Source organism: Puntigrus tetrazona, chromosome 9 (assembly GCF_018831695.1).
Source record: "Puntigrus tetrazona isolate hp1 chromosome 9, ASM1883169v1, whole genome shotgun sequence".
Taxonomy (NCBI): Eukaryota; Metazoa; Chordata; class Actinopteri; order Cypriniformes; family Cyprinidae; genus Puntigrus; species Puntigrus tetrazona.
In genome coordinates, this window is record NC_056707.1 from 22,443,184 (window position 1) to 22,455,319 (window position 12,136).

Sequence of the window (12,136 nt, forward strand, 5' to 3'; positions counted from 1 at the left end):
GTGAAGCCAATTATATCCTGCCACGTTATTTTTGATCACCTCATGTTGAAAGAGCTCGGGGCTTTGATGTAACTTTCTCTGACAGAAGCAATATTTTTGTAGGAATATGGCTGTTTTGTATGCAGACGTGACTCTGAAGTCCCACACGGCTGCTGTACAGCCCACCGGCTCTCTGACACGCAGTGTCTGAAAAGTGGGCATCATACACGGAGTTAAAGCTTGATACTGTACATGCTAGAGTATTTTAGATCTTCTGCAAAAACACATATGCACACACACATTTTTCCCCAAAATAATCAGCTTGCATTAATGTGTTATAATGCTGTCAGAAAGAAATGTTTTTATGAAATGACAGGGCAGTTTTGTTTGTTTGTGTAAGTGCTTTTGAACAGATGAGTGCTCTTTAGTACCCTACTAATATTTTTTGTAACGTAAGATCTGTAGTAAATTTGTGGAACGTGTATTTCCAAAAGTATAGTAGGAATTACACAATGTACATTTCAACATCTCAACTTTAGTAGAATATTTATAGTCTAAACAGTTATAGATAAATCTCAATAAAACTGCTTAGAAATGTAGGTACATTTCAACTAAAATAAATAAATAAAATATATATATATATATATATATATATATATATATATATATATATATATATATATATATATATATATATATATATATGTGTGTGTGTGTGTGTATATATATATATATATATATATATATATACATATATAATAATACAATAAATAAATAAAAAATAAAAAAATATATATATATATATATATATATATATGTGTGTGTGTGTGTGTGTGTGTGTGTATATATATATATATATATATATATATATATATATATACATATATAATAATAATAATAAAACAATAATATATATATATATATATATATATATATATATATATATATATATATATATATATATAATTTTTATTGTTTTTTTATTATATTATTCTTATTTTTGCTGGTTCATTACAATGAAAATCCCCTTTTAAGAAAAAAGTGAGTGCAGAGATGAAAAAGTGAAAAACACATCTTGACATTTCTAAGTTTCTGTTTCTAAGCCTGTTTAATTGTGCTTAAACATGTTCCACTGTAATGAAAATGGTATCAATGCAAAAATGAATATGGCTCTTGAGACAAGTTTTTTTTCCCCTTCACTATAGATTAATCCTTGAAATTAAACAATTCTTTAGATACATTTCACCTGAAAGGAGAAGCTGATTTCGAGGTGTGCTTCTGTCATCCCTGACTGATAAATGAAATGCAGTATTCTGTTTTTTAAAGCCTTTTGTTTAATAAACTTACTTTCTACAATTTAACAGACCCTGAGCTCGAATGTGCTTTTCAAAATGCATGTGAGGGTGAAGGCAGCCGCTAGCATCAGACCTTAAAAGAGATACAAATGACAAAAATCTTGTTTTGGCTGGTTTATGTCATATATAATGCAAAAAATTTTTTTTTGATCAGTATTTTCACATAAAGTTATAAAACATGATACAGTGATTTGGTAGCACATGTTTAGTACCTCATGGACGTTCTGAAATTCTGAAGAACAGTGTAATGCATACAATGGCTGCATTTCAGAAAAAGCATACTATTACCGCTTTTTCTCAGTATACAGTATGCATACAGGGCACAGGATACACAGAATACCCAAACGATGCATCGTGATTTGCCAGATTGCTTGATTTAACCCCTTCATTTCAGTGTATCAAGAATCAAATGCGATATTCGGAATTTATAAACACTAAACGGCATGTTCCTTTAAACTGTTACGTAATGCATTCTGTTTCACAGTATATACTGCACAGTATTCAGTGAGTAGTAAGCTAGTATTCCATCCAAACACAGCCAATGTATGTAACATTTATTTAGACACCTCTATGTACTATAACACTATATGGATTTAAAGGGAAACAGTTTTATTCAATTAGAGAATGTGGTTCGTTAAAATGAAATCACGCCCCACTGAGGACGCACCTCAACTATTAAAAAAACGGCTCATTATTTAATAAGCGGCATGTTATACTAAACTTTTACACCTGCACATACTTATACATGTCATGCTACAATTAAAAAAATGTTTTTTATGGATTGTTCTGGAAATTGGAGGGAATAACATTCATAAGTCCACAGAGATATTTCATGCCAGAATGAAGTAAAATATTCCAGCCTTTCTGTCCTAGTGTGCCGCAGAGAGCCGGTAAGCATGACCGTATCAAGAATAAACTTCTGAAACTAATTGTGGTGCAAAGTGTTAGCTGCTTAAAGGAACACAACACTTTTTTGGGGAAAATAGGCTCATTCCTCTTGAGTTTAAACGGTTGAGTTTACTGTTTTTGAATCAATCCTGTGTGTAGCACTTTTATCTGTAGCTTAGCATAGATCATTGAATCTGATTAGCATCAAGCCGTTAGCATCAAGCTCAAAAATGACCAAAGAGTTTTAAAATTCTTCCTACTGAAAACTTGACTCTTTGTAGTTACACTGTGTACTACGGCGAACGAAAAATGAAAAGTTTATATTTTCTAGGTCGATATAGCTAGGAACTACACTCTCATTCTGGCGTAATAATCAAGGAACTAGCGCACCATGGCTGCAGTAAAAGATTACGCATAGCGCCTGAAAATGCTAGGCACTATTTCAGGCGCCGAGTAATATATCAAATGTCTTTGGTCATTTCTGAGCGAGATGCTAATGGTCTAATCAGATTAAATGATCTATGCTAAGCTACGGCTAAAATTGCTATCGCCAGACTGAATGGATTCAAAACTGTGAAATTCGACTGTTTTACTTCAGGAGAGTTGGAAAATGAGCCTATTTTTTTTAAAAAGTGTCACGTTTCTTTAATCTTTAATAAATAATGACAGTCTACAAACAAAACCAAAAAGAGAGAGAAAAGAAAAACGTAAATCGTAATAGAACCAACATGAATAAAGCCGGAAGCGAATAGGTAGCGCTATGCTTTCAGGGGCTCGCTAAATCCTCCTCAAGGGGACGATAGAGGTCTATCTCCGGCAATAACACAGTCGCAATGACAACACCGCACACTACTGTCTCCTACGACGCTGCGTGGACGCTCGCCGCGATCCGCCCGCATAATTAGCCCTCCGAGCCCGAGAGTATAATAGCATTACAATACAATGAGGACAATGCTATGTACATCGCCCTGTTTGTGATTAAAACATTCAGGCTTGGCTGCGCCTGTGTGACGTAGGGCGCTTTTTGCCATTCCAAGGCAGAGTTTCTGAGCTGTGCTCCTCTGGGGAGCCGTCGCCGGGCCCCTCCGTCGGGGACTGGGAGCTCTGGTCCAGAGAGTCCTGGGAAGAGTGAGTGGAGTCCGTATTGTTGAGTCTGCTCAGGACTTGGACTCTGAGTCGTGACTCCTCTGGCTGGACTGCTGCGTGGACAGTGTGACTTGTGTGTTCCTCATGGGCTCCTCTTCCAGGTCTGACATTCTCTCGTGTTGTTTGTTGGCCAACTCTGGGAAGAGACAGGAAGTGAGATCAGCTGTAGATTGCGGACTGTATCTTATGAAACACTTACGGGTCACAACTGATGGGTCAATTAAAATTGAGTAAAAATGATATAGAAAACATTTTTACTTACAAATTTCTAGTAAATAAAAAAATAGTAAATGAGTAATGCTGAAATGAACAGGAAATTTTAAAACATAAAGACTTAAACTATATGTACATATAAATGTAAAAGTGTAACAACAAGGGTTAATGTCTGTGATTTTTTTTTTTATTTTGAAGGAATGCAACAGAGATGTTAAGTTGAAGAATTTGTGGCATATTATTGTTATTAGAGCTGCAAACAATTAACCAAGATTAATTACATTTAAAATTAAAAATAATATGTACATACTACATGTGTGTGTACTGTATATATTTATTATGTAAATATAACATATTTTTAAACACATGAACATATTTAAAAAAAGTAAATATATTTGTACTTGTATATTTCTATTAAATATGAATATAAATATTTTATATATAAATCTAACATATTTTTACTTAATATATGCATATATAACTGTGTGTGTGTATACATATATATGTAATAGATATACACATTACACACATGTAGTATGTAAAGATTTTTTTTTATTTTGAATGTAATTATTCTTGGTTTATGTTTTACAGCTCTAATAAGCAATATGCCATTAAATTCTTCAACTTAACATCTCTGTTAAGTTGTTTCCTTCATTTTTGAAAACTATAAACTAAAAACAAAAGTATTGTTTTTATCACTGTTTTCAGAACAATGTGTATTTAATATTTAATTATAATATAAAAATTTAATGAAATAAAATATAAATGTTATTTTTTATTTTAATAATATCTTACCATTTTATTTAAATGTAAACATATTTTGAGAAATTATATTTAAAATGCTAAATTATATTTTACGTATTAAGTATTTATTTTATGTATGCAATTTCTTTCTATACTTTCAGTTTTATATGTATACGTTTGTTATGCATTCATTTATACATATATATTTTTCTTTTTCCAAAGTAAAAGTTGTTTTGTTGCTGCACCACCACGCAAATGTTTAGAGATACTAAAACGCTAATTAAAATGTCTAATCTAAAGCCTTAACATATGCACATCTGAAACATTTTTTATGTTCACGATTTATTTGCTTGTAATGAACGAGAGTCAGAAACGCAAACAGATGCAGACCTTGCACAGACAGCTCTTTCCAGCGCTCCTTGTTGTTCTGGATGATCTCAGAGAGCAGGTGTCGGACTCGTTTTAGGTCGATGCCGCACAGTGAGTAATCTGTAGTGCCCCCCTGCTCGTCATTCGAACCCCGACCGCTGTGTCTCTGCACTGACTCCACCACTGCAGCCGAGCCCCGACCTGTCAAACTGCACCGCGACGGCAGATTACACGCAGATTACCAATCTCTCCACCAAACACCTTCACCATGATGAACACGTGGCCGTCACCTCACCTTGACCTGCGCACACCCCCAGATTTGACAGCTTCCTCTATGAGAGGACTAATGATCTCTCTGTCGTGGTCCACCAGAACAGAGAACGAGGCTCCACGATGAAATCGATGAACCCTTTCAAGGAAAAAAAAGATTTGTTTAGAAACCTGTTTATTTAACCAGCTAGAAACTCATTAGCGATAATGGCTTTTGATCCAATCTAGACGCCTTTAGTTATTGTGTCATTAAATCAAAACACATTTATTTTATGAGGGCCATTAAATAATACAAGAGAGCATGTAACTGCCTCAGCAGCCTCTTGATGGCAGAAAAGAGCTGAGCATGACGGTACTAAACGTTTTCAACAGAATAATAACACTGTTCTTATACAGTACTAGTCTCTCATACTATAATATATCTACAGTATTATAATATATATAGTGTGTACAAATATGCAAATTCTGCATAGAATACATTGATGTGCATGAGCAGCCTCAAGTGAAACAAACTCAGAATGCAAATGGATCCTGGTTAAGTTCATGTGCAACTTTGCACGGTTATCAATTTTTTTATGACAGGTTCCCTCACTCTCTAAATGAAAAATCTCTATTTTATTCTATTCTATTACACACACACACACACACACACACACAGATTTCTAACTTTATATAACTGTAATATATTATTTTATATATAATCAATATCTAACTTTTATTTTGTTTTTCTAGAATAGTTTTTTTATTGTTTTTATTGTTATTCTGAAAATAAATAAATCAATAAATGAATGAATACATTTACTAAATAAAATGTATATAAATAAAATATATAAAAGCACAGGAAAAATAAAAATGTATGTTATATATTTTACAAAAATGAAAAAAACTGTATCAGTCGCTCCATACTGACTCATGCTGATCTAATTAAGACAAATAATTTCAATCCAAAAAAAACCCCTAATACCCATTTATGAAAATGTGTACAACGTTGAATCAAAATATTTATTTCTAAAGGTAGTTTTTGTTATGTCTATTCAATGCTTTTTCTCAACTGAAGCAATAATTACTCCCTACATAAAGTTTTGTATCGGTCATATCTCAGCTAAAATTGTGATCAATTTGATCGATTAATCAATACAATTAAATAAAAAAAAAAGCCCCGTTCTGAATAAACACTGAAGTTTTGTTAAAACAGTATCTGAAGGTGTTAATCTATTGTTTTAGTATTAAGATTAACACCTAACATTTGGTGGTCCAATTAAACAATGACTCAAAATAACAATGTTTATTTGTCAGCCTTGAAAATGGAAGGTCAAGCTGAGCATAAGGCATTATGGAATACATTATTCGACCGTCTGTCTATTTCACGCAAAACACAAATACTACACAGTCATAGTAGAGGTAGTATGTGAGCATTGCTGTTCCAAACACGGCCTCGTGTGTAAGTAATGTGTGTGTGTGTGTGTGTGTGTGTGTGTGTGCACTACTGTACCTATCTGAGACTGGGCAATCATGGTAGCTTTCCGGTCACACAGTGGAGAGAATGGCAGCCCTAGTTCTGCCTCCTTGTCACCCTGCAGAGACAATAAAAGAAGCAGAAAGAATTACTCACTCACCCCGATTCAGAGTCCTGTGAATAGTGTAATAAAACTTTCCTCTTGCGTCTTTGTGCTTGAGAAGCAAAGCAGACAGAGACATCATGTACCCGTGATTTCTGAGCCAATGGGATTCTGAGAGCAACTTCCAAAACAAACTCAGAATGCAAATGGATCCTGGTTAAGTTCATGTGCAACTTTGCACGTTTATCAATTTTTTTATGACAGGTTCCCTCACTCTCTAAATGAAAAATCTCCTATTCTATTCTATTCTATTACGCACACACACACACACACACACAATACAATGCAATTCTTATGTGCATCAACTCTTACATATGGTTATTTAACTGAAACTAGAATAATTAAAACATTTATTTAAAAAAAAACGACCCCCAAACTTCCTCATCCTGCTGAGGATCGCTCTCTCGAGGGTTATATGAAGGACTTCCTTGCCCTCGCGAACGACTCGCGCCACCCGGACAGCTTCCTCTGCTCACTGTACTTCCGAGGACTCGACAACTCCACACGAGTGAAGTTGTCCGGGGACGGCCCTCGAGAGAGCATCGCCACATACATCGAGTGGGTGCTGGTGTCCTGCAATTCGCTTATGACTGTTGCGCTGGAGGACAACGACACCAGCCCCACTCCAGATCCAGAACCCAGCCCATCATCTCCCCGCATTGCGGAGCCCAAACCTGTGCCCACCGATGGCGCAGTCGCGGAGTCAGGCAGGACCACGGAACCATCACTGAGGAGAGCTGTGGAGCACCACCGGACCCGAGCCGACTGCGACAGACCAGGTGCGTGAGCCGGCAACAGAGTTCACCACGGTGGAGACAGCTGACTGCAACGAGAGCGCGGAGTGGAGCTCCGCCCACTGCACATCGGCTGAGGATGAGTTGATCATCCACCTGGGGCTGCTGGATCTACAAGAGGAGCTGGACGATGTCGACCTGGACTTAGACTGGGCACCTCCCCTGTATCCAGAGTTCCTGTTCCCATTCAGCTATCCTGTTAGCCCGCTAGCTCCGCCCAGCCGTCCCGTTAACCCGCTGGTTCCGCCCAGCCGTCCTGAATGCCTGCCTCAAGGGTGCACCCTAGAGACTGTTCCCCGTGCGCTCCGTCCAGTTCCAGTGCATGCGCCCTGTGCGCTCCGTCCAGTTCCAGTGCCCGCGCTCCTTCCAGTTCCAGTGCCCGCGCTCCGTCCAGTTTCAGTGCCCGCGCCCCGTGTGCTCCGTCCAGTTTCAGTGCCTGCGCCACGAGCGCTCCGTCCAGTTCCAGTGCCCGCACCACGTGTGCTCCCTCCAGTGCCCGTGCAGCCAGCGCCGCCACAAGTTTTCCCACCCTGGCCACACGCTGTCAATGGATCCCAGCAGCCCCTGCGCTCATCCTCAGCTCACCATCTGGAGCTCACCACGGGTCTGCCGGTCTCCATCGCCGTCGTGGGTGGAGGAGGATCCCTCGCCTCACCGTCCCGCCTCCGAGTCCCGGACTCCACATCGGCTCGTAGGCTCGGCGGCTCCCCCTAGGCTCCTAGCTCCCTCCTCTCCACTGTGGTCCGTCAGTCCACCAGCTCTACCAGGCTCCATTGTCCCTCCGGCTCCACCTTGGTCAGTCGTCGACCATCCGTCGCCTCAGGATTCCTCTCCTCCGACTTCGCCTCGTCCCTCCATCCCTCCGGCTCTGTAAGGCTCCTCCTTCCCTCCGGCTCCACCTCAGTCCTCTGTCACTCTGGCTCCGCAGCGTCCTTCCAGTCCCCCGTGTCCGCATCGGTCGCTGAAGCCTGCGGCATCACCTTGGTCCTCCAGCGCCTCGGCATCACCCTGGCTCTTCGGCTCTCCGCCTCAGTCTCCTCCGCCGCCGGCAGTCGGCCCCATGGAGTCAATGGCCACTCCTCCATGGCTCCTCCCTCCGTCGGCGCTACCATGGACCATCATGGCTGGGCTCTGGATCTCCTCCTGCTCCGGACTCCTCCTGTCTCCTTCCTGGCTCCTCTCTCCGTCTGCACCTCCCTGGACCCTTGGGGGGGCCGTCCTCCACCAGAATCTCCTCCCAAGATCCGGTATCCCCCAATTCTAAGTTTTGATTTTACTTTAGGTGCGAGGACACACCTTCCGCGTGGGGTGAGTAATGTCACGTCTCTGGACTCTTTTGTTATTGTTTGTGTCGTGCCACGTGCTCTCTGTGCCCTACCTTCCTTCATGTTAATTGTATTATTGTCTTCAGCCGTGTCTTGTTAATTACCTTGTGTATTTAAGTCCTGTGTGTTTGTATTCCATTTGTCGAGAACGTCAATGTCCATACGATGTCCTTACATGGTTTTTGTTCTGCCTGTCTGTATTTATTATTATTTTGCCCATTTGGATTAAATCTGTTTAAGTTTATTTCACTTCTCGAGTGCTCTCTCCCGCGAAACCACGACCGTGACAATTATGTAAACAAAAACTTTTATTTCGGATGTGATTAATCGTTTGACAGCACTATTTAAAATATATTTTTTAAATTATCTTAATGGTAGTAAAATAACACAGCTCTTGGATGGACTCCAGTTTTCCCTATGATAATGTTTGCATCTCTTAAGTGTGTGTCTCTGGGAGATCTGTTTGTTATGAGAGATAAATATTATGAAGAGTGTACCTGTCTGAAGAACTCCTCCATGAGCGCTTGTGTCCAGCGGTAGTGCAGTTTCCAGCCCTTAGCGGGATGGCTGATATCAGCCGCGTGCAGCATCAGGGACAGCGCTTTAGCCTTGTCTATTCTGATTGACAAATTCATCAGAGCTTCATCAGTCACATGCAAACACTTCATCACAAACACTAGCTGTAAAAGCCACTGGAGTGCATGTAAACAAATTAGGAATTCATAAATTACACACACACACACACTTGCAAACAAAGGACAAGAGGGGATTGTGTATAAATGGCACCATCAGCCTCTATCTGTCTTTCTCTGTTTAATATTTGTAATTAACAACTGTATTAACAGCTATGTTTTGGCTAAAATACCGCCTACATTACTTTGTTTATTATAAGATGTATATTATTTATATTATTAAGATTTATACTGCTAAGTCAGTTAAAAAAAGACTACACTAAAGGAATAAATAAACATTAATATTACTACTGCCAAATGTGTTTTAAGCACAATATATATTTGAATCTACTATATGGTCAAAATGCTCAAACTTATAGTTTATAATGTATATTAAGATACTTTAAGTTTCATGAGTACAAAATCAGTATATTAGAATAATTCACAGGATTTAATTCACAGCATTTTTAAAATATATATAAAAATTGTAATATTATTTTATTATTATTATTATTATTTTATATTATTATTATTATTATTTTTATAGTATGCAGCGCATACAGTATAATTGTCCAACTACAAATTTTTGTTTTATATAGTAGTGTATATTCAGTTTTGAGTTTATTATCTAGTCACTTAGCATATAATTTGTCCTTGGCATTGACCAAAAAAAAGCCTAAGTAAAGAGTAAACAAGCAGACATAAAATCATTTTTAAATAAACTTGAAACGTCAAGTGAAATTTAAGATATCAAGAGTCTTAAAATAAATTACTCCACTTAAAGTCCTGTTAAAAATAATTTCTGCCAACAGAGCAAAGGATTTCTTCCATCAGAAAGACGCATCTGAAGTAGAAGAAAAAAAAGAAAAAGAGAGAAAATAAATGTAGATCTGAAATGTTTTTTTTTTCCTGGGAAAACTGGGAAAATAGACCCTGGAGTTTTAGTAGTTTTTGTTAATAATCTTATGAGCCTAGTTAATGTCCTGTGTCGACTGATTCTGTTTGGAGCTTAATGGATGCGAAAACAAAACAAATACTATAATTCATAAATTAACGAAGAGAAAAGTCTCTAGCCTTAAAGCATTTATTTCATCACACAGCATATATGTCATACAGTACCACCCTAACCGGTCAAAAACCACTTTCATTTTCTTGTAATATGAATTCATTTTTACCTCAATTGCTCAACGACACCCAAACGGTTCATTTTTCGAAACCCCACCTTTGCATGATGCTAATCTGCGGTGATTGGTCAATTTCACTTAAAAGCAGCGTTTGTGAGCTCACTGCTGCTTACTTTGTGTACAGTGTTACCGGGGAAACTGCTGTTTCATTCAGACCAACGCGAAAACTCCAAACAAGAGGAAGGGCAATATGCTTGACATCAACATGAAGCGTCTTGGGTTTCAAATGACTCGTTTCAATGATTCAGAGTCAGAGCTCAGTCACGCATTTTCTCATTTTTAAAAACCCATAATACGGCCTCGCGTTTACACCACAGGCGCACCACTCACCCCTCGGGCTGCTGCAGAGTGTTCCTCATCGTCTTGATCTGCTGGAAATGGCAGGACATATCTGTGCTCATGACCATCTCGATCACCAGCGTACGCAGCTCTCTGTGAAAACACGACACAGCACAACTCAAAACACAGCCACTTTCCCAGAACAGATCCTCCATTCCTCCCCAGGGTACCTCCAGTCATCCTTGGAGAGGTTGACCAGGATGTTCATCTCATCTTCCTGCATGAGTCTGTAGGCTGCGCTCACGTGGTGGTTTTCCAGAACCGAGCGATCGTTGTAGAGGATGGCTACTTCCGATCTGTGCAGGATCGAGGAAAGAAGAGTCAAAAATATCCTACATTTTTTGAAATAACTTTGTTAGTTCACTTAAAAATGAAACATTTCATCATCATCATTTTAGCTAGACTTCACGTCATTTGAAGTCTTTCTTTCTTTCTTTCTTTGTGGAACACAAAAGATGTTTTTATGAAAACGTATTGTCACCAGGGGCTGTCAGTCTTCAAAAGAACCATAAAAACAAGATGAAAGTAGATCATATGACTCATACAGTACCTTTCAAGTGTTCTGAAGTTTTGTAAAAGAAATTATGAAAATTTCAGTCATTTTGGCTAATAATACTGCCCTCGGTTGTTCGAACCTGTCAGTTTGTTGCCAGTCATGTGACATAGAAGAACTAATTTGGCATCATTGATGTCAAACTTACATCATGAATCTAAAAGTGCTATATTTAAACTTAACACAAGAATTGTGATTTCAGTTGCACTTTGTATATATTCAGAATTTTATATACCTTTGGTTTGGGATTTATCATTTAACGTCAGTGACATATTTTATTGGACCGGTTTAAATATAGAAATATAGACATTTTTTGGTACGAAAAGAGCAGCTTGGACATGCGTCAGATTTTCTCCTTCCCATGCAAGAATCGAAGGACGTTATAAACATTTTATTTACTCTGCTTCATTAAAAGTGCTAATATAAGTGAAGTAAAGTACCTGCTGTATATTGTATGCTGTTTTAAAAGAAGACTCTTTTGCTCACCAATGCTGCATTTATTAGATTAAAAATACAGTAAAAGCTGTATTATAATAAAAAATATGTAAAATAATGTTTTATAATGTTTCATTTGAATTATATATATATATATATATATATATATATATATATATATATATATATATATATATATTCATATTGTCACATCTTTGGATCTTTTGTTGTTGTTTTTGTCTTGTGTCATGT

The 12,136-nt window shown here is 38.0% G+C and overlaps 1 protein-coding gene across 1 annotated transcript in view; it reads right to left on the minus strand.

Annotated features, from left to right (window-relative positions):
- Positions 1–3,209: 3,209 nt before the first annotated feature.
- LOC122351746 (calcium/calmodulin-dependent 3',5'-cyclic nucleotide phosphodiesterase 1A-like) overlaps positions 3,210–12,136 on the minus strand; it is a 64,132-nt gene continuing 55,205 nt past the window's right edge. The window contains 9 exon segments of the mRNA XM_043249018.1: positions 3,210–3,385; positions 3,388–3,504; positions 4,716–4,903; positions 4,990–5,077; positions 5,080–5,103; positions 6,457–6,538; positions 9,200–9,320; positions 10,888–10,989; positions 11,067–11,192. Coding sequence (XP_043104953.1) covers positions 3,210–3,385; positions 3,388–3,504; positions 4,716–4,903; positions 4,990–5,077; positions 5,080–5,103; positions 6,457–6,538; positions 9,200–9,320; positions 10,888–10,989; positions 11,067–11,192 — 1,024 coding nt within the window.